This window comes from Neoarius graeffei, chromosome 12, assembly GCF_027579695.1.
Source record: "Neoarius graeffei isolate fNeoGra1 chromosome 12, fNeoGra1.pri, whole genome shotgun sequence".
Lineage (NCBI taxonomy): Eukaryota > Metazoa > Chordata > Actinopteri > Siluriformes > Ariidae > Neoarius > Neoarius graeffei.
This window is the reverse complement of record NC_083580.1, coordinates 29,966,077-29,993,722: the sequence shown is the minus strand read 5'-3', so window position 1 is coordinate 29,993,722 and position 27,646 is coordinate 29,966,077. Positions and strand designations below refer to the sequence as shown.

The 27,646-nt window shown below is 41.9% G+C and overlaps 1 protein-coding gene across 9 annotated transcripts in view; it reads left to right on the top strand.

The window, feature by feature from the left end:
- mob1bb (MOB kinase activator 1Bb) overlaps positions 1–27,646 on the top strand; it is a 93,133-nt gene that overhangs the window by 18,368 nt on the left and 47,119 nt on the right. For 7 of the 9 annotated variants that reach the window (XR_009655723.1, XM_060935764.1, XM_060935762.1 and 4 more), the window contains exon 2: positions 2,011–2,177. Coding sequence is in view for 8 of the 9 variants with exons in the window: in XM_060935762.1 (XP_060791745.1) it covers positions 2,011–2,177 (167 nt within the window). In the remaining variant the exon portion in view is untranslated. Of the gene's footprint in view, positions 1–2,010; positions 2,178–13,752; positions 13,849–14,126; positions 14,273–27,646 lie in introns of those variants that run through there. The other 2 variants (XM_060935766.1, XM_060935765.1) reach the window with 2 other exon arrangements.

Sequence of the window (27,646 nt, the reverse complement as noted above, 5' to 3'; positions counted from 1 at the left end):
GGCAGCTGGTAGGCTGGGAGAGATTCTAGAGGCTTTTTTTTTTTTGCGCTTTTGCTTTGTCTCGACTTCTCCCCCTTTCTGTGGGTGAGGCGCTTGTGGGAGTGATGCTCTGCCTTGCTGAGGAGGCAGTGTGTCAGGGTGGTGGGGCAGACTCCAGGTCAGGGTCCATCTGAAATTTCAAACACTGAGAAGAGGGTGAGACCCCTGCCTGTCATTTCTCTCTTTTGTACTCTCAAGTGTTTCTTCTTTCCATGTGGAAAACGCCCTACAGTCCCTTAAGAACTTAACATTTATCTACAGACTCTTCTTTTTCCTTCCATTTCAACTTTTCGTCTAACGGTTCTACCTGCCTGGGACTAAAACTGCCCTTCTCAGGGAATCCTAAGTCCTTTACCCGTATGTCAAACTGTGCCAAACAATCCTCACCATACGAGGTTTTCATAAACTGGATGTTTGGGCTGTTATAGGAACACCCAGTTCTTATTATGGCACATGTAGCCTCAGGCTTACTTGCTTTTTTTCTTTTCTTTCCTTAACTTACCGTTTCTGTTCCCCATTGTACACTGTTGTAGGTTATGACAACAATGGCTGAGTTGTGTGTTTTTTTTTTTTTTTTTGTTTTTTTTTTTAAAAACTAGAATCACAAGAATAGGTTGGACTATGTCCAAAAATGCAACACAATAATCCTTTAGGTATGTTCTTATTAGTAAACAATTTATTGGACATTTACCTTAAGCCAAAAGTAGGTATCATTTAGTACAATAACCTCAAAGGCAACTCACGCATGTGTACAAGATCTATTTCTCTGTTTGAGAATTTGGAGGAGGACAGTACTCTGTTAATTCATCAATATTTTGCATGCACACCGGTGTGTCTTAGCGACTTGGTGATCGAGCCTGTCTATCCCGTTCCTCCGACGGGCCAGTTGTTCACGGAGAACAAAGGGAGCGAGATTCAATTCTTTCCCAGTTACGAATCGCTGAACGTGAATCCGTTGAAACATGCACCCTTACTTCCCCCTCTCAAGTAGGTGAGCCATTAGCTAGTCGTCACTTGGGTGGATTTTCTCTTGCACAACCCAATAAACTACTCACGGTTTATTGTCTCAAAATTGTTTTATCCGTTTCTGCAAACGTACTGATGGTACCACAGCTTAGCAGTCCTCCTGGGCTCGGACAAATTTCTGTCTGTCTCTTATCAGTCTTTAAATACTGTTTCCACTAATTTCTTTACACAAGAATGCCAAGTTATCACTTACTGGTTCGGTGAGCCCTGATGGTCTGGTCTCTCGTCTTGAGTTCTCAGCTCTGCACTGTGGCCTTGGGAGTGTCCCATTGTCTGAGGATCAGACGCGTAGAGCCCACCCAGGGACGCCAAATTGTAATGGAAGCTTCTAACAAACACTTCAGAATGTTTAGCAGTTGTCTCTTCAGTTATTTATTATAGTAGATCATATAAAATAGGAAAGGAAAAAGAAGAAAAGACACCACTTCAGTGATGCTGAGAGTACGCGCACTCTGAGTTGTGTTTTAGTGGCTGTTATCTATTAAACTCTAAAGGCATTCGCTTACTGCTTGCGTCTTCACATGATTGGCTCAAGACTTTCTATGAAACTTTGTTAAAGCGTGCACCTGGCGTGCTCTGGAATGTGCAGGCAGATGCGTGGTTAGGGAGAACCCAGACACCCTGCTTATCACCAGCCAAGGGCACAGAAAGGTGATTATAGCATGTGGGGAAAACAACTTTTCTCAGTACATTAGGCCACTTGAGCTCAACACACAAAAACACAGAGAATAGGAATGTTCATTCACCAAATTTCCTTCACATTGAGTTTACGTCTCAATATCTGGGAGTAAGGAATTAATTTTTGGCAGTTGTTTTTGGATGTCTGAAATTTTGTATATAGGACTGAAAATCTGTAGGTGATGGTAGATTTAACATAAGGGAAAATGTGATTCTTCAAGTATACTGAAGCAAACTTGATCTTTTTTTTTTTTTTTTTCTTCTAAGTGGAAATCGGTCATCCAAGACATTCAAGCCCAAGAAGAACATTCCAGAAGGTTCCCATCAATACGAATTGCTGAAACATGCTGAGGCGACACTGGGCAGTGGGAACCTGCGCATGGCCGTCATACTGCCAGATGGAGAAGATTTGAATGAATGGGTTGCAGTGAACAGTGAGTGTGACCTATTATGCACTTTCCATGTCCATTCTTGGGTTTCAGTCATGTGACTTTTCTTCGCGATTTTCACTTCCTGTAAAACTGCTGGTGGTCAAGCAAACCAAAATGGCTGCCGTAGTGCAAACAACGCGCAATAATTTATCAGAGTATGCTTGTAATGTAGAAGCCACTGCTCGCTTTAGATATATTCAGAAGATTGCTATGTGCAATGGAATAGACCCCTATAGTTTGGGAAAGAAGGATTTGTCATACGATCTCAAACTACGCTTCAGTTGAGTTCCCCGACATCTCAAACTATCTGGTGTTGCAGACATTCTTCTACACCGCAAAACAGATGAAAGCATGAAAGAGTATCGAGGCTTACAACTTTTTTTGTATATGGCTGGGTAAGGGACCTTGGCATCAAGTCGCTGCTGAATGAATCTTGTATTGTTTTTGCCTGTGTAAGTATTTTTTTATTATTATTTTTTTTAAATAGGCTTTTTGTTCATGTCTTTACAATGAAGCGGTGCAAGTTGAAGTGTAAACAAACAATTCGCTTGATTCTCACTTGTGTTCACTCTTCTCTCAGGTAACTCATTCACAAAGATCATCAGAAACCCCTTTAAAGACCTGGATCTTAGTTAAACAAGATGGAGAAGTGATCATGGTGCATTGTAACTGTATGGCTGGGTAAGAATTTTGTCGCGACCTTCATGCATATGGACTTTATTATTCGTGGTTGTTCTGATCATGTGCACTTGCTGAAACACTCGTTAAGACTGCTAGGACATCCTGTTGAAGAAAGCGAGACGCATTGTTTTCAATATGGCATCCATCGAGTGAGGAGTAAACAAAGAAGCAGCTGGCAACTTTAGCGCTTTATGACTTAAAAAAAAAAAGTACTATAACGACATGTAGCAAGAAAAGAACTTGGAAAACACTTATGACATAGTTGAGAGGGATATACAAACCTTTCATGAAGTGATCACTGCAAACTCGAGCATGCTTCGACTCCGCTCCCTTCGATTTCAGGGAGTGGTTCAAAAGCCACCTTTCTCAACGTCCTTTTTTTTTTTTTTTAATTCTTTTTTTTTGGTCTTTTTTCACCTTTATTGGATAGGACAGTGTAGACAGGAAATGAGCGGGAGAGAGAGACGGGGAGGGATCGGGAAATGACCTCGGGTCGGAATCGAACCCGGGTCCCCGGATTTATGGTATGGCGCCTTATTCAACTGAGCCACGACGCCCTCCTTTCGCAACGTCTTTTCATGAAATCCTGTGTTCGTGCACCCTTTTTTATTAGTTCATGGGGAACCCTGAAGTTTTTTTTTTTTTAAAGTCCGTTTCATGGTTTGATCTATTCGAACAACCTAAAACAATGCAAGCATAAGGCAGTTTTCATGCGAGCAATGCACCTTTTTCATACAAACGCTTTGTCAACTGAGCTTTGGTAGACCACCAGCTAAAGTGTTGAATAACTAATGAGGCAGATGTGATGTCACCTGAAACCCAAGAATAGAGGTACTTTCCACCACAAGGTGAAGTCCAAAAATACAAGTTTATGCTTCATTTTGTTCAAAAAGTGTTATTGATTAAAAGCAATGCACACATCGAGAGAAGATTCCATATCAGAATGAAATGTAATAACTGGTTAAAAGACATGGAATGTTGCTTTTCATTTGTGACATGTACAATATCCCACAGTGAAAAGCAGAACCTTCATGGCATTATGTTGCTTGATTTCGTCTATGAAAATCAGGAGTGTGTGGGGGTATCTTTTTTTTTTTTTTTTAATAAAAGGATTGTAGCGAGACCCTGACGTGGGTGGAGCACAGAAGCACGGCAGGCGGTTGTTTGTGTTTGAAGTATTTTCTTTATTGCTGCTTTTCAGTGTAGGACTCAAACTCTCATTCTCTCACACATTCTCTCTCTCTCTCTCTCTCACACACACACACACACACACACACACACACACACACACAGGCTAGTATTGAGCCCTTGGCACTGACCTCCCCTTCTCACTCTCCTCTTATACCCCTTTTCCACCAAAGCAGTTCCAGGGCTGGTTCGGGGCCAGTGCTTAGTTTGGAACCGGGTTTTCTTTTTCCACTGACAAAGAACTGGCTCTGGGCCAGAAAAACCGGTTCCAGGGTAGCACCAGCTCTTAGCTGGGCTAGAGGAAAGAACTGCTTACGTCAGCAGGGGGGCGGAGTTAAGATCAACAATAGCAAGACCGCGAGAGGGCACCATTTTTAAATAAGTGACGAGAGATCATGGATGCAGTAAAGCAGCAGTCGTCCATTATTGTTGCTGCTGCTTCTCTGTGGTGTTGCTTTGATGTTCGCGCCAAGGTTTATGCAAATGCAGCGATGTAACTGACGTATACAGTGACGTAATGACGTGGCTCCCCTTAGCACCCCAAGCTATGGAAAGCAAACTGGTTCTCAGCTGGTTCCAAGATGAGCGAGTTGTGAACCAGCCCTGGAACTGATTTGGTGGTAAAGGGGTATTATAGGGCGCGTTCACTGGAGGAGACACACAAAGCATGTTAACTGAAAACAGGTGTAGTGACATGACCTTCCCTGACTCCGTCCTCCATTCACAGACTGATGCTCGGCCATGCCCCCGCTGCCACATACCCCCACCGCTTGACTCCACTCCCCGGCCTGTCTGGCCTGAAGCTGATTGACGCACGCGCGCACATATCTTTCATGCGGTGGAGCCACTGGAGGGGTGTGTGGTCCGAACAGAGGGTGAAAGGGCGTCCCAGTAGGTAGTACTGGAGGGCAAGGACTGCCCACGTGATGGCTAAGCACTCTTTCTCTATTGTGCTGTACCTGCCTTCTCGTATTGATGGCTTCCGGCAAAGGTACAGCACAGGATGTTCCTCCACCTTCTGGGACAGAATGGCCCCCAGCTCTCTGTCCAATGCATCTGTCTGTAAAAGGGGAGAGAAAAGTCAAGGGAGTGTAACAGTGGCCCCCCACACAGTGCAGCCTTTACCTTAGAGAAAGCCTGTTGGTATTGCTCCGTCCACTGGACCGGATCTGGTGCTCTGTTTTTAGTGAGATCAGTCAACGGGCTGGTGACGTCTGAATAATTGGGTATGAACCTACAATAGTAGTCAGCCAGCCCCAGGAACTGTCTCGCCCCCTTTTTGGTCTTGGGCCTCAGGCAGGCTACAGTCTTATTAATTTGGGGCGGACCTGCCCATGGCCTAAGTGGAAACCCAGATACCGTACTTCCACCCGCCCAATTGCACACTTCTTTGGGTTAGCCGTGAGACCCACCCGGCTCAGCGACTTTAGGATGGCCCTAAGGTGTTTGAGGTGCCGCGGCCAGTCATTGCTGTGTAAGATATTATCGGCGAGGTATGCAGCTGCGTAGGTGGTGTGGGGGCGGAGGGCCCTGTCCATAAGCTGCTGGAACGTAGCGGGTGCCCCAAACAACCCAAAAGGCAGCATGACGAACTGGTGTAAGCCAGTGTGGAAAAGGCCGTTTTCTCTCGGGACAGAGGAGTCAAGGGGATCTGCCAATATCCCTTCGTTAAATCCAGTGTTGAATAAAAACGAGCAGTGCCTAATTGATCGAGCAGCTCGTCAATGCGAGGCATTGGGTATGTGGCGAATTTAGACACTGCGTTGACTTTCCTATAGTCTACACAGAACCGGATCGACCCATCAGTCTTGGGGACCAGGACCACTGGGCTGCTTCAGTCACTGTGGGACTCCTCCATTATGCCCATTTCGAGCATGGCCTCAAGTTAATCCTGGACCTCTTTTTTTTTTTTGTGTGTGTGTGTGTGTTCGGGCAGGTGGCAAGGGCGGCTGCGCACTACCACCCCCAGGGGCGTCTGTGTGGTGTTCTATGAGGTGGGTGCGGCCGGGCAGGGGCGAGAACATGTCGGAAAACTCCTTTCTGCAACTGGGCTACCTCTGTGAGTTGGGCTGGGGAGAGGTGGTCTCCACAGGGGACCGGAGTGGTGGGCGATGCCAATTTTCTTTTTCGAACCTCCGGCCCCAGCTCTGCCTTCTCTGGGATTACTGACACGAACACCACAGGGACCTGCTCATTCCAATGTTTTAATAGATTGAGGTGGTAAATTTGCAATGCCCCACCCCTGTCCGTTTGCCTCACCTCGTAGTCGACGTCCCCGACTCGCCATGTGACCCTCGAAGGGCCCTTGCCACTTGGTGACCAATTTGGAGCTCGACATGGGCAGTAACACAAGTACTTTGTCCCCCGGTGTGAACTCCAAGGCGTGTGCCCCGGTCAGGGCTCTACAGTGCGCACATTTCACTCGCATTTGTGAGCGAATTTTTCGGCATGCGAACGACGAAAAAAAAAACACGCATTCGTGCGAGGGCTTCTTACGGCCGACAATTCAGGAAAACACTGAGCACAGACGCGACGAGTTTAACGTTCTAAAATGTATCAAACGTTAAACTGCAAAGTATGTAAATCCAGCCCTGGATAGCCTACCTAATATTTTTTACACTAGAGACCAGAAAATTACATCAAGGTGTTCATCAGAGCCTTGTAGTGCTCAATGTGAAAGAATTTTGTGAATATCTCCTTCCGTTTTCGTGTAAATCCCCATTGTTTGGAGGAAGCGCTCTGAGAAAATCCTTCACTTTCTGTGTGACACTCTGTCTCTCTGCTCAGCGCGCGGGTGGGGGAGGGGCTGCTCGCTCTCACACACACAGGAGGGAGGGGCTGCTCCCTCTCAGAGAGACACATGCTTGTAGCCTCATGGCAGTGTAATGAGTAACGGCCTGTATTGTTTGTGTGTGTGTTCTGCCTGCACCTTGCTCCCTGTCTGTAGTAGGATGCATTGCCTCTGTCTTGCACTGCGGTGGTTCCCACGGTGGGGGGGAGTGAAAAAGTTAATTTTTTTTTTGCCGTTCTGCCATGCTAGTGTGTTTTTTACCGGGACATGAGATTTCAGCATTTTTATTCTTCTCGGTCTGTAGCTTGAATAAGTTTAGGCTACTGAATAACACTTTCAGTTAAAGTTGAGTCTGGTACTTTTGTGCTGACGCTACGATAGCCTACTATCACAAATATCCCCCGCAACATTTCCTGTTTTCTACTCATCTTTCTCTGATTGCCCCTCTTTCCCACGGTTGTATGTTGTGGGTGTGGCATTAGGTGGGAAAAGTGCTTTTTAGGGATTCATCAGATCATTCAACTGAGAGATAACTGAGAGCTGGTTTGGACCGAGCTGAGAAATATATTCGCTATGCAGAGAATAACGGCGTTTTTTAAAAGCAATGATGGTGGAAACAAGAATAAAAGAATGGACGAGGAAGAAAGTGTAGTGAAGAAAGCTAGAACGATGGGAGAAGGTGTGGGAAAATGAGATGGAAAGCACACACCCCAGTGCAAACATTTAGATGGGAGCATACAACACAGCAGAAAAACAAATAATATACAGTATATACAAATGGTGCATGTCACAACACAGCAGAAAAACAAAATATATATACACAACTGGGCGTGTTGAGTTGCAGATGTTAATTGCACATTAGTTATAGAAACTCAGTTCAGCTACAAAACTCAGGATATTGCACTGTATTTAGTATTGTATTGGGTATGGATATAAAAGTGTAGAAATATAAAATATACAAAAGCTATAAAAACTAAAAAGTTGCTCTGTGAGGTTGCACTGTAATAAGTATTGCACTGTATCCGGTAAGTGTGAGAATATAGTCCTTTTTAGGTCCTTGTTGGTGCATTGTTGCACCTGCCAGAAGTGGCATCAGTGCATGTAATTAGCCTTTTTCACATTACGTCACTTGCAGAAGAACCTCACATCCATTTTCAGCCTTTTGAATGGAAGGATAGGCGGCATGCTAATCTGCTGGCTAACAAGTAGCAACCATAGAAAGTCAGTAAACTTCCTTTCCAAAAAAAGGCAGACAGGTGACTGGAATAGTCTCTAACAATACGTAATGATAAACAACAATGCATAATATTATCAATCTTATCTGTGAATGACAGTTTTGTTAACTTATGTTGCTGCCGTATACCTCTTCTTCCATTCAAAAGGCTGAAAACGGATACGAGTTCCCCTGCAAGTGACATAATGTGAAAAAGGCTAATTGCTCAAGGTGGTTATGGCCTGTGGGGGAAAAAACTGTTTTTGAGTCTGTTGGTCCTTGCTTTGATGCACCTGTAACGCCTGCCTGAGGGCAGCAAGTCAGAGAACTCGGAGCCAGGGTGGGAGCTGTCCTTGATGATGTTAGCTCTGCTGAGCTCTGCTCTCTGTTTAGCTACTGTTTTTTGTTCATTCATTCAGTTGTTTGTTGTTCATTCCTTCATTCTCAATTGAATTTTGCGTTTTATGTGTTGGTGTGTCTAAGGTTTGCGCTGCAATAAACCTTTAAAATGAAAACCTGCTTGTGCCCCCATTTTTTTCCCTGTGCTCCTAAAATTTTTAACTTGGGAGCACGTGTGCTCTTGGAAAAAAAAAAGTTGGTGTAGAGCCCTGGCCCCGGTTGTACAGTTGGACTTGACGTTCTTGCGCCTGCCGCAAATTCTCCTGGGTTAAGAGCGTGAGTGTGTGGAGTTTGGCGTGCAGGGCAAGAATGTGTTGAATTTCGTTCTTACTAGATGAAGGTCCCTCCTCCCAATTTTCACGTAGCACGTCCAAAATGCCACGCAGCTTATGCCCACATAATTCAAATGGTGAAAAACCTGTGGAGGCTTGCGGGACCTCTTGTACTGCAAATAATGGGCTCGAGCCAATTTTCCCAATTATATATTTGAGAGTCCGATTAAAATGTTCCATTAAGCCGTCAGTTTGTGGGTGATAGATGCTGGTATGGATAGGTTTAATCCCCAGTAGCCCATTCAGCTTGCACAGTGTGCGTGACATGAATGTAGTGCCTTGGTCTGTCAGGATTTCTTTCGGAATCCCGACCCAGGAGATAAAGCGGAAGAGCGCCTCTGCTATACTGCGTGCTGAGATATTGCGGAGAGGCACTGCTTCCGGATATCGCATTGCATAGTCCACCAGAACTAAAATAAAGCGATATCCCCGTGCTGACCAATCTAATGGCCTGACGAGATCCATCCCAATTCTTTCAAAAGGGGTCTCAATTAAAGGGAGCGGGCGCAAAGGCGCTTTTGGAGTGGCCGTGGGATTTACTAATTGGCATTCGCCGCACACCACCGACGGACGTCCCCGCGAATCCCTGGCCAATAGAACTGGGCCATTATTCGGGCGAGTGTTTTATCCTGCCGTAAGTGTCCGGCCATGGGATTAAAGTGAGCTGCCTGGAATACGAGTTCCCGGCGGCTCTTTTGGAATTAATAATTGTGTTGTCTTTTCGCCAGTTTGAGTGTCCTACATCACTCGGTATAACCTATCCTTAATAATAGCAAAGTGGGGGAAAGCCGGTGTCTCATTTGGCTGGAGAATTTGACCATCGATTACTCTCACTTGGTCAAATGCATGCCGCAGAGTCTCATCTTATGACTGCTCTAACGGGAAATCCCCAAGGGAATCCCTGAGAGAGGGAGGAGGGGCGGGGCACTCTTCACTCCGTGTATCGCCCTGAAGCAGTGCTGATGTAGACGGCTCTGTGACCGCTTTTTCCACCAATGCTACTCTGGGGCTTTCCCCAGACGGATTACTGCAGGACCCACTGCTCACTTTGTGCATCATTAACTCCTTAAAACCTGGCCAATCAGTCTCCAAAATTAGCGAGTGGGTGAGACGAGGGTTAACTGCCGCTTTTCACTATGCTTTTCTCCTCGAAGTAGAATGCGGATGGACACCAAAGGGTAGTTGTGAACATCCCCGTGCGCACACAACACCTTCACCACTCGTGCTCTCTCCAATGCCTTACCTTGCACTAGGCTTTGCTGGATTGAGGTCTGGTTGCAGCTGGAATCCACCAAAGCCTGATACATATCCCCTTGGATACTTACTGGTGTATATAATGCACTCTGGCCTGATCGAGGGTAGTTTCTGGCCCGTCAGGGACCTGGACCATCGTGCCCACCTCCCGCAGCACCAGCACACCGGCCCAGGCTCTCCCTCTGCACCGGTGTTATGGACATCACTCACTTGGGGGGGAAGAGACACAGACCAGGAAGGGGAAAACGGGAAGATGCCACGGGTGCGTCGGGCCGGCTTGGGGGGAGCTGGCCCCTGCGGTGGGGAAATGGGGTGAGGACGGGAAGCAAGGGGGGGGGAGAGAAAGAGAGAGAGAGAAAAGAGAAGAGGAGATGCGCCTTCCTGCTGTCGGAACTGCCGCCATGTGGTCCTCTGCCAGCTCGATCGCCTGGTCCAGCGACGCAGGGCGGTGACGCTGTACCCGCTCCGCTGTTCCTTCCAGAAGTCGCGTGACTAATTGTTCCAGTGTCACCAGGTTGATCACTCCCTTGGCGTTGCAGTCGTCTGCCTTCAGTCACTGCCAGCAGGCATCCCGGAGTTGCTGCCCGAACGGAAACGGCCGGCCGACCGACCTCCTCCAAGCACAGCGAGCGGAAGCGCTGCTGTTGTTGCTCTGGGGAGCGGTCGACACGCTGGAGGATGGTTTATTGAAGGTCCGCGGACACGAGCCGGCTGTCAGCGGGGAGCTGTCGCGCAGCCAGCTGCGCCTCACCCATCAGCAGGGGGAGGAGGCGCGCCGGTTGACCGGCCAACCCCATACCTCCGCTGCCTGCTTGAAGAGTGCAAGGAAGGCTTCCGGGTCATCGTGCGGACCCATCTTTGTTAGGGTGAGGTGGGGAGGGTCCGCTCCGATGGTGGTCGTGGGCCCAGCTGACGCGAGCAGGTGCTGGAACGCCTGGCGGTCTTCCTGTTGGGCCAGCACCAAGGCTTCAAACCCTTGTTCCTGCTCCTTTCGGAGGGCAACCAGTGCTTGGTGCTGGTTCTGCTGGGCTGTGGCGAGGGCATTGATTAGGTCCTTGAACAGCGAGGACTCCATGGGTCTGTTCCCTTCTGCACTCGGTCCTGAGTTTCGGCACCACTGTAGTGAGACCCTGATGTGGGTGGAGCACAGAAGCACGGCAGGCGGTTGTTTGCATTTGAAGTATTTTCTTTATTGCTGCTTTCCAGCATAGGACTCAAAAATTTTCTCTCTCACACACACACACACACACACACACACACACACACACACAGGCTTGTATCGAGCCCTCAGCACCGACCTCCCCTTCTCACTCTCCTCTTATAGGGCACGGTCACAGTAGGAGACACACAAACACACGTTAATTGACAACAGGTGTAGTGACATGATCACTCACCTTCCCTGACTCCGCCCTCCATTCACAGATTGATGCTCGGCCATGCCCCCGCTGCCACACATTACATGCTGACTTCATATCAAAAGTGAATGCAGGTGTCTGTTTCAAGGTCATCACTTTGTGACCATGACTGTACATAAGTAGTCAGTAATATACACTCACCAGCCACTTTATTAGGAATACCCATACATCTGCTGTTTTATGCAGTTATCTAATCAGCCAATCCTTTGACAGCAGCACAATGCATAAAATCTTGCGGATACAAATCAAGAGCTTCTGTTAATGTTCACTTCAAACATTAGAATGAGAGAAATTGTGAGCTATGTGACTGACTGCAGCATGTGTGTTGGTGCCAGATGGACTGGTTTGAGTATTTCAGAAGCTGCTGATCTCCTGGAGTTTTCACACACAACAGTCTCTAGAGTTTACTTAGAATGGTGCAAAAAACACAAACTATTTAGTGAGCTACAGTTCTGTGGGTGGAAATGTCTTCTTGGTAAGAGAGGTGTGATTGGCCAGATTGGTTTGAGTTGCCAGGAAGGATATAGCAACTCCTTACAACCATGGTGAGCAGTAAAGCATATTATCATGCAACAGCAGAAGACCTCATTGGGTTCCACTCCTGCCAGCCAAGAACAAGAATCTTAGAATAAAGAACAAGTTCGTATTAAAGTGGCCGGTGAGTGTGTGTGTATTTTATATAGGCACTACTGAAAAGCAGAGCTCCCAATGAGTGTATGAGCAAAATATTAGCAAGGGCACAAATTCGACCTGAATAGAATATTATTATAGCATATGACCCATCGAACTGCGTAGTGTAGTATAGTTTGCATCGGTAAATTGCTGCATTGTCTTGTGACATTGATGGCAATAATTAGATGTGCATTGCTGTTATGAGTACATATTTATTCCTTTGTTTGACACCACATGGCAGGCAGGAGAAACAACACCAGGACATTTATTATGGTGTGATTCTGCTGGGTGCCTGGTGGACAGCAGTGAACCAGCGCTTTAATGTTACATCATTACTATATAGTTATGACTGAATATCAAAATTGACGTCATACAGTTGTCTGGTTACGTCTGTCATGTCCACGTGCACAGCACCATGAAGACTAATTACCATGCACCTGTTCCTGACTAGAGGGCAATCACAGTGCACACAATAACTCAGTAACGCACCGATTTTGCGAAGTACTGTACACGCTCTGTACCCTGCATCTGATATTTTCCATGCCTTGCATTTTGTATCGCTTTTCTGGTTTTGACCCTGTTTTATTTTTTTGGACTTTGAGTATTGTATTACCTCTGATATCCTGTCTGCCTCGTGTGACAACTGCTTATTATTTGACTCTGCCTTTGTCTACATTTTGGATCTATTTGGTGGCGTGCTTTTAATAAAACCCTTCCTGTACTTATCTGCCTATTGCCCTTACATGACGGAAACTGTCTATTGTCCAGGCTAGTGAACTAAAAAAAACTGTTTTAACCAGTTTTATATGAAACTTTTGTGAATGTTTTCTGGAAAATGTGAGTAAATCTTGTCTGTGAAGATTCTCAGTCATCCAGGTCATAGTAAACTGTGGGTGGTAAAAGAGAGCAACTGGACTTGTAGGCCGGTAGCTGTAACTTGTATATTTCACTCTCGTGGAACTACATAATTTTTACATAGAATGACTGATAATGATATTTAGAACGTAGAATAAAAAGTTCTCCATTCAAAACCACGCACACTGATAGTTATAGCACCTTGAAATGTTCAAAATTAGCGTGATGAGTAATCTAGGTCAGCTTTCCAGCCAATGAGTGAGTGCCTAAGTAGGCCGTGATGTAGTATAAACAAAGATGGCTGCGCCCACGGAGGGCAGCGTGGAGAGAGAAAATCGCCAAAAAAACCCTTCTGCAGCAAAGTATAAAGGTCTTATGCACCTCCCGTCAGTTGGAAATGAAGACTCTGAACCGTTTTCGAAAAAGAGGTGGGATACATTCTGTAAATGTTGTTCTGACTGGAAGGAAACTGACGGGATTGAGCGGACAATTGTTGAGAACACTGAACCACTACAACATCTGGAATGTGAAGCTCTACCGAGCGGTAGAGGCTTTCATCCTACTTGTTATCAACGGTTTGTCGACAAGAAGTGAATAGCTGCCGCTAGAAAGAGGCAGACAGCCAAAGCTGAGTCGGCTCAACAGAGGATTTCCTCTCCAAAATTATTACGATCTAGAACAGAAGGTTTTGGCCAACAACAACTACAGCACACCAAAAGGAGGAAAACAGAAATGACGCTTGGATCGTCTGATACAGAAAAAAGCCACATATTACCACCTGTCTGCATAATATGTAAGAAAATCGACAGATTTATCACAGCCAAGGGTAAAAGAACAAGAGCTAAACTTGTAAAAGCTGAGACAGTTGATGGAGGTAAGTAAAAAAGATAGTTGTTAAAATAAATCCTATAAAAAGTCCTAAAATCTTAATGGCTGGCCCAACCAATCTATTAAATACATGTAGGCCTAATGAGGGATGTAAACCCCCAAGCTTGTTCCAAATTAAATAGGTTTTATCAAAATTGAATTTTTTCATGAATAAAGAATTCATAGGCTAAAATGATATGATTTGACCACATGGCTATTTCTTTTGTTGTGATTTTTGTTGGCATTTGATGAAACTTAGGCATATTGTTTTATTTACTTTTCTAGGTTTGTTGCGAAATGCTGCCGAGGCAAAAAAAGATGAAAGCGTGCTTGTACGTATTCGTGAAAGACTGTATAGCAATTGAGGTCTGCTACCACAGACCATGCTATGCTGACTACACCAAGTTTCTTACAAGAAAACAACCTGCTGGGTAGGTTTATCTTTCAGAGATATTATTGATGGATACAGTTTGAGGTAGTTGCTGGGTAATATGCATTTTTATGCAGGGGTCTAATTGAATGAGTTATAGCACTATTCATCATAACCAAGATGCCGTCACTTACATCCCCACTAGAAATTGATTCAGCATGTGACAAAAGTGCCCAAATGTCCCCCAAATAATGAGGCCACTCTGAGAAAAAAGTGTAAAAGAATGAGAAATATCGAAGGAAATATTATTACCTATTCATTATTTCTGACAATCATAGAATTTTTATTCACTTATGTGCAGGTATCTCGTGGAGAACTTTTATCACATAGTTGGTTACATATTTGAGACCAGAAAAAACATTTCAGAAAGTAGTTCCAAGATGGTTTCCACAAAAGTCATTTTCTAGGCATTCTACGTGTTACAGCTATTGGCCTATTGCTTGAAGATGCTTGAAAAGATTCAAGAATCTTCAAGCAAGTCCAGTTGCTCTCTTTTACCACCCACAGAGTAAATAATCCCACATTTTTTATTTTACTTTTTAAAAAAATGAGTGCTGGATAAATCCCATAAAGATGTGGGTTTTTTTTTTTTAGGCTTTAAGGGGCTTATGATGAAGAGGATGAAGGATTTGGAGAAGATGATTTCTCAGATGAATGATTACCTCACTTTATTGCGAATAAATAATGTGTTCCTTTTTTTTTTTAAAGAAAGTTTCTTTTTTCCTGTGGAAAGGAAACTTGGTTTCCTTTAAAAAAAAAAAACTTTTAAGGAAGTTTTAAGTGCTTCCTTAAAAATAAGGAAGGACTTAAATGTACATAAGACTTACATGTATCTTAAGTAAATAAAGATACAAATTTCCTTGTCCGGTGGTTAAGTGTTTGTGAGATACGCTGTCTTGCACTTATGATTGGGTGGTACATGTTTGTCATTCGTATGGTCGCAAAAGCCATCAAAAATCAGGTTGATACATTACTGTGTTCTCGTAAGTATGGAACTCTGCTAAAAAGGTTCCTGATGCATCAGATTTTATAATTGTATTTTTTTTAATTCCAAACCTGTAGTGGACTGGTGTCAAATACACCAAATATCCTTGCCTTCTGTTAGACTACATGCACTTTTAGTGGTTTACTTGCACAGTGTGATCAGCTGTAAATATACACTGTGGCAGAACATAAAAATAAACCCTTAGAACGTCAGTACAACCCAATTACAGCATGATGCTGCCCTAAAGTACTGCAAAATTTCACTGGTAAATGTTGATTCTACTCCTTGCTGAAAGTGTCTAAGAAATTTGATTCCATAACTTCTAAGTCCTGCTGTAAGTATTATTAGACACACAGTATTAATATTAGATTAGATAGAACTTTATTGATCCCTTTGGGAGGGTTCCCTCAGGGAAATTAAAATTCCAGTAGTATCATTATAGGATAAACAGAGAATAGAATAGAAAAAAGAGAACTTCTAGATCAATTAAGTCTTTAGAAAGCTTCTAGATAAATAAATTTACATATGAGTGATTCCACGCTTATGGGTACTGAAATGGGGACATTAACTTATTTTTAAAAATTCACCTAAAACCATTTCTTTTTTTACCATCAGGTCACAAAACATGTAATCTTTAATGAATGATATGTTAAAAGAGAACTTTAATTTTCTGAGATGTAATAAAAACATATTTATATGCCAAAGTCAGAACGTAACAGAAGTGTTGTGGACATGTATATTCTCAATTTTAACAATGTAGAATTACTTTTTGAAACATAGGAAGGTGATGTTTTAGCAAATATAATTAATAAACATGTGTAGTAGAATAAACATGCACATTCTTTCAATAAGATTAGCATGGTATATAGCTAGATTGTAATTAATTTGTAACAGACGCGAGATGGACAATCGTAACAGAAGTAATGTAACAGACATCATTTTGGAACTCATAGGCTTGACTTTGGCATATAAATGTTTTTATTACATCTCAGAAAATTAAAGTTATCTTTTAACATATCATTCATTAAAGATTACATGTTTTGTGACCTGATGGTAAAAAAAGAAATGGTTTTAGGTGAATTTTTAAAAATAAGTTCATATCCCCATTTCAGTACCCATAAGCGTGGAATCACTCATATACAAATATATTCATCTCATCTCATTATCTCTAGCCGCTTTATCCTTCTACAGGGTCGCAGGCAAGCTGGAGCCTATCCCAGCTGACTACGGGCGAAAGGCGGGGTACACCCTGGACAAGTCGCCAGGTCATCACAGGGCTTACAAATATATTAAGATATGAAAAAAAAGTCCAGCAGGAGAGGTATTGCACATTGTCCAGTATTGCTTTTTTTTTTTTTTGTCAGGCTAGGCTACTGCTCCTTCCCGTTCTCTGTCCTCCTGTTACCCCTCCTCCCCGCAAGAGAGGAGTTGTAAACCTGATGGTGTAAGGGACAAAGGAGTTTTTAAGTCTGTTAAGCCTAGGTCACAACCGGATGAACGATTTTTTTTTTTTTTTTTTGGGCGTTTCCCAAATCGCTGCTTTTTTTTTTTTTTTTTTTTGGTGGAGAAAGACGCACGTTGGCCGTAAGTTTATCTTGCAACCTGAAAAACGTAAGCGCCCGTAGAGTTTGTTTGCCATGACAAAGAACCTCTGCGGCCAGTCTACGGCTCGAAAATCAGCACGTCACACGTGCGCCCTCCGTGCGTTTCTTGCATTTTTTTTTTTTTTGCACGTAGACCGGCCGTAGGAGCACGTACGTGTGACCGAGGCTTTAGTCCTGCACTTGGGAAGGAGCATTCTGTCACTGAACAGGCTCCTCTGGTTGCTGATGATGATGTGCAGAAGGTGACTGGCATCATCCATGATGATCAGTAGTTTGTCCATAGTCCTCTTCTCTGCCACCATCACCAGAGAGTCCAGCTTCACGCCGACCACAGAGTCGGCCCGCCTGATCAGTTTGTCCAACCTGGATGTGTCGTCCTTGGATGTGCTGCCCCCCCCCCCCCCCCCAGCACACCATCTTGTTCAAGAACTAGTTTTGAAAGATGACAAAGGATTCAATAGTCAATGCAGTCAGAATGAAGAAGAAATAAGCTAATGAGAAACTAATAAAGGAGTTTCCTTTATATGTACAGCAATGCTTCCTGGCCTCCTATGAGGCTTTCAGGCCCTTTTCCCTTCTCTGATTACAGCCACAGTCCAGATTACATTACACAGTCCAGATTAGGGCTGTGATTTAAGTGAGTGCATTTTACTGTTATGTGGTCTGCAAGCACTGATAGTGGGGAATTAAATTAATTTCTCACATGAAGTTAGAGTTGAATTTTTAAAAAAGGGAAATTCTTTTGTTTTTCAGTGAAGAGGTAAAATGACGCAAGAGTAATACCATCAAAGTCATGCTTTTCAGTGTGGGATGTCTGCGTATGTTATAAATGAAAAGGTCAAACATCAGGAATAGTTTTTGTTCAATAGCTTCCTTCCTGTTATGTTTTTAATATTTTTTGAGACCTACATATTAGTAACAGGAAGGACTAGACTTGTTGGTGGCAAAGGCAACCCCTCCCATGCTGTTGGTCGAGTACGACTTGTTTCACTCTGGTACAGAATCATCTTCATGGGTATCACCTGTTGGTTGTTAAGAAATGAGAACAAGAGTGTACTTGTGTGACCGTTTTAGAACGAAGCATACGGCATCACAGTAATTTGAAAAAAGATTGTGCATTATATTTTCATGTTAATTTTGATTATTAAAAGTGAATTTTTGGATTTTTAGCTGCAGCTGCTGCAAATTTTCCTATTGAGGAAAAACGCTGAATTAAAATTAATTTGCAGTCACTTCTTAAACCACAAAAACAATGGTTGTAGTTAGTAAATCTGATATTCATCACTATTTTATAGAAGATAAGAGAGGACCATATTCATAATATTGATTATGCATAATATTGGCTATGCAGGTTATTATTAATGTGCCTTTTTAAACCGATTACATTTTCACAGGAAAGAATGGTGCAGTGCTCTCTCGCCAATTCTCTTTCACATACCCATAATGCCTTGTGCCTCGGGGGGTAACCAGGTGCTATATTTGTTTACTTATGGCCCTTTTCCACTACCCTGCCGAGTGAGGCTCGGGGCGTGAGCAGACACTCCCCTGTGCACTGATTGGTGAGGAGGAGTGTCCTCACACGCCCCGCGAGCGCGCTGGGATCTGTAAACACCGCAAACCCGGAAGAAGAAGAATTACGAATTACGAGAATTTCTGAAGCCTTATGCGCCTCGCCTCATCTATACGCTCTTGCCAGTATCTGTCCGCGTTGTTGGTGACAACAAGCCACAGCACCAAGACCAGCAACACTAACGACTCCATGTCCTCCATGTTTATTGTTTACTATTCGGGTTGTGAGACTACCGCTGAAAAGATCACTGAATCAGTGACATACAGAGCATCGTGGACGAGTTCGCGGAGCGCAAGGCTCGTCGTATGCCCTTCAAATAATGCGCGCAGTAGGCTATTGATGTTTTATTATGAGCCATGTACAGTATGTCGCCTAATGTTTTTTTTTTTTGTTTGAGTTACATGTTCGTTTGAAGGACTTAATGTACAAAATAACATAGTTGCACCCCGTAGTGTTGAAATTGGTAAACACAGTGCATTCAGTGAGGTTTGCACCGCCCTCCTTTTATTTCTGACTCTTCCTGTCACCGTTGCAACCTCTGAGCGCTCATTCGTATGCCCTTCAAATAATGTGCGCAGTATAGGCTATTGATGTTTTATTATGAGCCATGTACAGTATCCTAATGTTTTTTGTTTCTGAGTTACATGTTCGTTTGAAGGACTTGATGTACTAAATAACATAGTTGCACCCGGTAGTGTTGAAATTGGTAAACACCGCAGTTGCGGACATTTTGTAGCCTAAAATTATGTTATGATAAGCTTTAATAAAGGGCCCGGTCATTTGCCCCGCCCCCGGCCCGGCTCTGACTTGTTCCGCCACTGTCACTGATGTCACTGTTTGCGCTGCTTAACGACATCACATGACGTCCACCCACTTTCGCTAACTCCACCCAATGTGTCCACCCACTTCCAGCCAGCACGGTTCAGCGCGGTTGTAGTCGAAATGCAACTCCAACAGCCCCGCTCAGCCCGACTCAGCTCGACTCGGCACGGCACGGCTCAGCCGCGTTTGTAGTGGAAAAGCGGCATAAGTCAGATAACCTCAGTCATTTCTTTGAATTTACATGGGGGGGGGAACAACTTTTCCTGATTTAAAGTTTTACAGAATACCTCAAGAGGCTAAGCGTCAAAAAGCGTTGTTAGAATTTGCCGTCAAAATTTTACATCGACAGACAACATGCAGCAGTGCGCACTTCAGTGGTGGAGTAAAGTCTGATAATCTAAGTCACAAAGCCTCCAGCCCCTCTGTCTTTTGTGTTTAGTCATAAAAAGTGCAACAACTGAAAAACAAGGACAAGTCAAAGAACTGAAAAGGACAACTTTATTGAAGGATCAACTCCCAAAACAAAGCGCAAACGATGCAGTGTAAGCTTACCTGTACTTTCCCTTTTAGTGTTTCTGTAGGTAGATAGAATGTAGTATTTGACCCTGTAGTCCTAACAGCTTCCTCTAACAGCCCAAAGATTGTCGTAATCTGGTAGCATATGAACAAGAGGAAAATCGGAGTGAAGGAAATCAAAATCAACTTAGAAAAATTGTTAAATTTCTTTTGTGTTTACAGTACTTACTTGACTGGGTGAATTCTGTGCTTGTGTTTCTATGCATGCAGCATTTTATATTTTTTTATGGCTTTCTCGTTGTAACCAGCACCCAGCAAAAATGATTTCACTGTGGATTCTTCTATGATCATTTGTCAATCTTTCAACACTCTTCTGCCAATCTTTTAACTTCTACAGGTAAGTATTTGTTGGAACACCTGCGTTGAGAGACGAAGAAGGCTGCTAAACCATCACCCAAAGTAGAGATGTTCAAAGCGTTCAGTACGATATTTACAAGCGCTTTTTTACCAATTGATTTCTTGAAGTCCACAGAAAAGGCTTTGCAGATTTATTTAAGCTTTTAGTTAGTTTTGACATTTCTTTGAAGGTTTTAGGGAGATTTAAATTCAAAAGATGACGGTCAGTGTGCGATGCCTTTTGTTTGTTTGTTTTGGGTACCCCCAAAACACAAAGCATTATGGATAATGGGAAAGTAGTCAATTGGTGCACGTGTGTACACACAACTAACTACTGTCACCATACCGGTCTCTGTAGGTTGCTGTAGGTGATCCAGTTTCCTCCCACTATCCAAAGACATGCAGATTAGGTTAACTGACTACTCTAAATTGCCCATAAGTGTGAATGTGGGTATGAATGGCCGTCAGTCTCTTTGTTAGCCCCACGGTACACTGGCAACCTGTCCAGGGTGTAACCCTGCCTCCTGTCCAGTGTCAACTGTGATTGCCTCCAACCTACCCATTGGATATCTATTTAGATATACAGTATGCTGTTTTTTGGTGTTGCAATTAAAAATGTTTATTTCACATTTGTTAAAATTTTCATTGTATCGTACTTTATTATATAGACACATGTTTTACTGGGAAATACAACACTCGTATTTTTCGTGCAAATTACTTGTGGGACATTGAGAATATTGTCTAAATAATGTTAGGCTGCCATTGAGTGAGTGGTATATCAAATGTATTCCATTCAGTTAGAATTATATTGAACGAGTCGAAGACAAGTTCAGTATTATGCTAGCTGAATGGAATATATCTGATGTTTCACAAAAAAAGCCAGCCAACATTTTATTCTACAACATACACATTCCTTTCGGGTATTCAACGCGTCTTTCTCTTTCTAAATTCTCTCAATATCTTCCGTATTTAACAAAGCAAACCTGGAGGTCTTGTTTATAAATTGTTAGTCACTCACTTGTGTGGATGTTTTACGTCTCTGGTGTGGGATGTCATGTCTTGACAACCATGCAGTATCGTAAACCATATTCAATGCTCATTCTCCTTTGGGTAGTGTGGTGTAATACATGTATTGTTAGCAATATGCTAACAGTATTGCATGCTATCAAATGAAATGAATGAAACCCACTAGAAGGGAATAGAATACATGTTTTTATTCCATGGAAAAAGTGTCCTGTACGGTATGTATTGCTGGGTTTCAGCCACCTGACTTTTCTTAGCGGTTTTACCGGAAGTGAAATGGCTGGTGGTCGAGCAAACCAAAACGGCTGCCGTGGCGCAAACAACTAGCGATAATTTGAGTATGCTTGTAATGTAGAAGTCACTGCTCGCTCTAGATATATTCAGAAGATTGCTATGTGCAGTGGAATCGACCCCTACAGTTTGGGAAAGAAGGATTTGTCATACGATCTTAAACTACACTTCAGTTGAGTTCCCCGACATCTCAAACTCTCTGGTGTTGCAGACATTCTTCTACACCGCAAAACAGATGAACGTGTGGAAGCGTGAGTTCTAGATGTTGTTCTGTTTTGAGAGCCATGTGTTCAGCTGTGCTGTGTATATGCACATACTCTTACAGCTGTGGTCAGCAGTTTACATACACAGACATGAATGTCATGGCAATATTGCGCTTTCAGTGAGGCTTACAACTTTTTTTTTTTTTTGTATGTGGCTGGGTAAAGGACCTCGGTATCAAGTTGCTGCTGAATGAATCCTGTATTGTTTTTGCCCATGTAAGTGTAATATTATTATTATTATTATTATTATTTTTTTTAAAGCTTTTCGTTTGCATCTTTACAACAAAGCACTGCAAGTTGAAGTGTAAACAAACAGTTCGTTTGATTCTCACTTGTGTTCGCTCTTACTAAAAAAAAGTAGTGAGGAGTAAACAAAGAAACAGCTGGGGACTTTAGCGCTTCGTGACTAAAAAAGTACCGTAAAATAATGACACATAGCAAGAAAAGTACTTAGGGAAACACTAACGACATAGTTGAGAGGGATATACAAACCTTTCACGAAGTGATCACTACAAATTCGAGCATGCCTCGACTCTGCTCCCTTCGATTTCAGTGAGGGGTTCAAAAGCCATCTTTCTCGACGTCTTTTTGTGAAATTGAATGAATGAATGAATGAATTTATTTATTTCGAACATGTATAAAAATGTATGTAACTATTTATACATACAAAAGAAAGAAAATGAAAAAAGTGACAAAAAAAGAATAAATAAAATAATATAAAGAGCTAATACATTACAATACACCGCACATTGTTCGAAAAAGGAGTGGGAAGAAGTACAATACTTTTTTTAATTTCCCACCCCTTTTTAACTACCCCGAAATCCAAACTACATTAATACACTTATAAAAATATATACCACATATACACTTCATGATTATCCATATAAATATATAATTACAAAAATAAATATATACTACATACCATATCCATATACATATATATACATATACACATAACTATCTATATAAATATATAATTACAAAAAAAAAAAATATCTACTACATACTTATCCCTGTAAATATGAAGATATCTATCCCCATAAATAAATATATACCATATACTAAGCTAGTTCTAATATAACAATCAACCCTATTCTATTTATCCCTCATCATCCTCCATTAACATATTTCCTCTGCAATATACTTGTTTAAAAATATTTTTTTGTACCTTTTTTTAAACAGATTTATATTTGCACTTTGTTTTATTTCTGTCTCCAGTCTGTTCCATAAAGTCACCCCACAGCTCGATACGCACATGCTTTTCATATTTGTTCGAACCTTTGGTTTTTTAAAATTTAGGTCTCCCCTTAGATTATATCCCCCCTCTCTCTCACTGAACATTCCTTGTATATTTTTTGGCAATAGATTATTTCTTGCTTTGTACATTATTTGTGCTGTTCTGAATTTGACCAGATCCATAAATTTCAACATGTGTGATTTTATGAATAGTGGGTTTGTGTGATCTCTGTATCCTGTTTTGTTTATTGTCCTTATTGCTCTTTTCTGTATTGTACATATCGGCTGCAGAGTGGTTTTGTAGGTGTTTCCCCAGACTTCTACACAATAAGTCAGATATGGCAAAAATAATGAGTAATATAGAGTATGCAAAGATTTACAATCAAGAATATATTTTGTTTTCCACAGAATTGCCGAGCACTTTGCCAGTTTTGCTCGTACGTATCCTACATGAGGTTTCCAGCAGACTTTAGGATCCAAAATCACACCAAGAAATTTAATTTCCTGTACCATTTCTATCTTAGTATTGTCTATTATCAATTCTACATTACAATCTATTTTATGTCTCCCAAACAACATAATCTTTGTTTTGCTTAGATTTAATGATAATTTATTTTTGTCAAACCATAGTTTTAGTTTATTTATTTCAGTTGTGATTATCTCTAAAGTCTGCTGCAAATTCTCACCAGAACAAAAAATATTGGTGTCATCTGCAAACAAAACAAATTTCAATTCTTGCGAAATTGTACATATGTCATTGATGTATATTATGAATAATTTCGGACCTAATATTGACCCCTGTGGTACCCCGCATGTAATGTTCATGAAATCAGATTTATGGTCACCTATCTGCACAAACTGTTGCCTGTTTCTTAGATAGCTCGACAGCCAGCTCCACCCAACTCCCCTAACACCACACTTTTCTAGTTTACTTAATAATATACTATGATCAATAGTATCGAATGCTTTTTTTAGGTCCACAAATACTCCAATTGCTATTTTTTTATTGTCTATACATTTTGTGATTTCCTCTATTAGTTCCATTAGTGCCATCGATGTTGATCTGTCCGTTCTGAATCCATATTGACTGTCTGTAAGGAGGTTGTGTTTTTCAATGAATTTGTCCAGTCTATCTGAAAAAAGTTTTTCGAGTATTTTGGAGAATTGGGGGAGTAAAGAAACAGGCCTGTAGTTTGTGAAATGGCGTCTATCTCCGGTTTTAAACAATGGTATCACTTTTGCAATTTTCATTTTGTCTGGAAATGTACCTGATTGAAAAGATAAATTGCAGATGTGGGTGAGTGGTTTCACAATTCCCTCAATAACTGTCTTTACTGTTAACATGTCTATATCATTCCAGTCTGCAGAAGTTTTGTTTTTACATTTTCTTACAATTTGGATAATTTCTTCCTCATCAGTTGCAGTTAGAAAAATTGTACTTGGATTTCTGTCCCCCATATCTTCTATGTCCCCACATTGTGTTGTTTCGGGTTCCTTTATTTTTGCCGCTAAATCTGGTCCCACATTTACAAAGAATTGATTAAAACCATTCACCACATCCTCCATATTATTTATGGTCTTATCATTTACAGTGTAGTACTCTGGGTAATTTGTAGTTTTGGATCCATTTCTCACAATACCATTCAATACAGTCCATATACCTTTAATATTATTATTTTTCTCCACTAATTTATTATAATAGTCTTTCTTACATATCCTCATAATATTAGTTAATTTATTTTTATATTTTTTATATTTTTCCTCTGCCTCTATAGTTCGATGCTTTAAGAATTGTCTGTATAATATATTTTTCTTTTTGCAGGCATTTTGTAGCCCCTTGGTGACCCACGGACTATTTGTATATTTATGTATATTACTGTATTTCTTTATAGGACAATTTTTATTATATAGTTCATTGAATATTATTAAAAATTCCTCATATGCTTTATCAACATCTTTTTCTTTATAAACTACATTCCAGTCCTGTATTATTAAGTCATTTTTTAGTGCAATCATGGTTTCTTCAGTTTTCATTCTTATATATTTATAATTTTTATTATCCTTTTTCTTGCTATAATTACAGTAATATACATTAAAAATAGGTAGGTGGTCACTGATGTCTGTTAATAGTAGACCGCTCTCTATATTATTTTCCAGGATATTAGTAAATATATTATCTATTAAAGTGGTGCTGTGAGAAGTGATCCTGCTTGGTCTGGTAATAGTTGGGTACAGTCCCATACTGAACATTGAATTAATGAACTCTTCTGTCATTTTATGTTTCTTATGATTTAAGAGGTCGATGTTAAAATCACCACAGATGTACCTGACCTTCTGAGTTGATTTTATAAACATACTTTCCATCCAATCTATAAAAACTTCTATGCTTGATCCAGGAGATCTGTATATACAGCTCACCATTATATTTTTCATTTTTTCACAGCATATTTCTATTGTAATACACTCCATCCAATCATCAACAGCTACCGTCATTTTATTATTAATTTTATATTCCAAACTATTATCAACATATATTGCCACTCCCCCTCCTCTTTTGTTCTTTCTATTGATATAATTTAATTCATACCCGTTCAGCTCAAAATCTACTCCCATCTCATCGTTGATCCAAGTTTCTGATATGGCTATTATATTGAATGGAGTATTGAACTGACTGAGATATTCCTTCATTTTATGGAAATTGGCATACAGACTTCTGATATTGAAATGAATAATTGATATCTTATTTCCGTCTCTGATCTTTGCATTGTATTGATATTCAGTGTAATACCGGCAGCTGATATTGATGTTGCTGAAAAGATTATTTTCCGGATCAATATTATTTTCCATATCTTGTATTTTGTGCTCAGTATAATGGAAAGTGTCCAGTTCTTGTGTCCAGTGTCCAGTGTCCAGTCCTTGTGTCATGATTGTAAATTGCTTTATTTGGCTCCCTCAGAATTTGTCCAGTTCCCCAATATCTCGGATGACCAAGATCTTGGCCTCTTCTGGAGATCCCTTCAGCTTGATGAAAATCTTGCAGTTTTGTGTCCAAGTGTTTTGGATTTTCCCCTGTTTCCTTAGTAGTCTCGCCTTTTTTGCAATATCTGCATTTTTTTTTGTTAAGTGCTCATTTAAAAACACATCTGAGCCTTTCAGTTTCTTCCCTTGTTTTAACAATTGCATCTTATGCTTTCTGTTGACAAATCTCATTATTACAGCTGGTTTGCCTGTGTTGCTTCTCCGTGGGAGAGGGTGACATGCTTCAATGTTATTGCTTTTTACCTCAATCCCCTTGGAGTGCAGGAATGCTAACACCTGTTTCTCCACAGAGGTAGCATCCTCCTCATTCAGTTCCTCTCCGTCTCTTCTCGCCACTGCTCCAGCATATGAGCGGGGTTGAATTTGCAGTCCGGTCACAATGATGTCATTCATCCGGGTGTACTGCTCCAGCTCCTCCACTCTGTTCTCGAGAATGGCGATCCTCTTTGCCTTCTCTGAATTCTGCAGCCTCAGAGCTTTGACCTCTTCTACCAGGTCCAGGATGGTCTTCTGCTGCACCCTGACAGCAGAGATTTCTTCCCCCAGAAAGTCGAGGGATTTTTTAATATCATCAATCTCCTCGACCGTAGGAGCTTTCTTCGGGGGCATTGCGTTTGTTATTACGCGGCCCGTTCCTGCGCAACCTCGCTCCCGCGCAACCTCTCGGCCCGCTCTCGCGCAGCCTCGCTCCCGCGCAACCTCTCGGCCCGCTCTCGCGCAGCCTCGCTCCCGCGCAACCTCTCGGCCCGCTCTCGCGCAGCCTCGCTCCCGCGCAACCTCTCGGCCCGCTCTCGCGCAGCCTCGCTCCCGCGCAACCTCTCGGCCCGCTCTCGCGCAGCCTCGCTCCCGCGCAACCTCTTGGCCAGGTCACTATTGGAAAAGAGATTTTGTGATGATAGTAGACTAGCGAGAGTCGGCACGAGTTAACTCGGCAAGAAACCAGACTAGTGTGTGTGTGTAATCCCTGTTCTGTCTCTGTTTCTGTCTCTGTTCACCCTTTTTTATTAGTTTATGGGGAACCCTGAAGAAACTTAAAAGTTTCACAGTTTGATTAATTCGAACAACCTAAAACAAAAGCGTAAGGCATTTTTCATGCGAGCAATGCACCTTTTCCGTACAAACGCTTTGTCAGCTGAGCTTTGGTAGACCACCAGCTAAAGTTTTGAATAACTAATGAGGCAGATGTCACGTCATGTGAAACCCAGCAATAATAATTTCCAATATCTTCACTCATGAGGATCTCAATGAATGGTTTTAATTAACTTGGGTAGTTTGTGTGTATGATATAAAAAGAAGATATGTTTATCTTCTCATGTTGAAAAACTTTGTATTTTTCATACAAAATGCATCCCAGACCTGAGTAACATATTTTCCAATATCTTCACTCACAAGGATATCGATGATGCCACTTCCAACGTTTTCCCGCTAACTTGAAAATTCTTTTGATTAATTTGCATATTTTTTGTGTGGATGTGTCTACATAATAAAAAGGATTTTATATAGTGGCACGAAGATATGAAATTTATCTTCAAATGGTGGACATATTTCACAAGTGATCACAGTGCCACCATGTAATATCCTCTATGTATATTACTACATTACTACTATATTCTGGAAGGCATATCGAGAC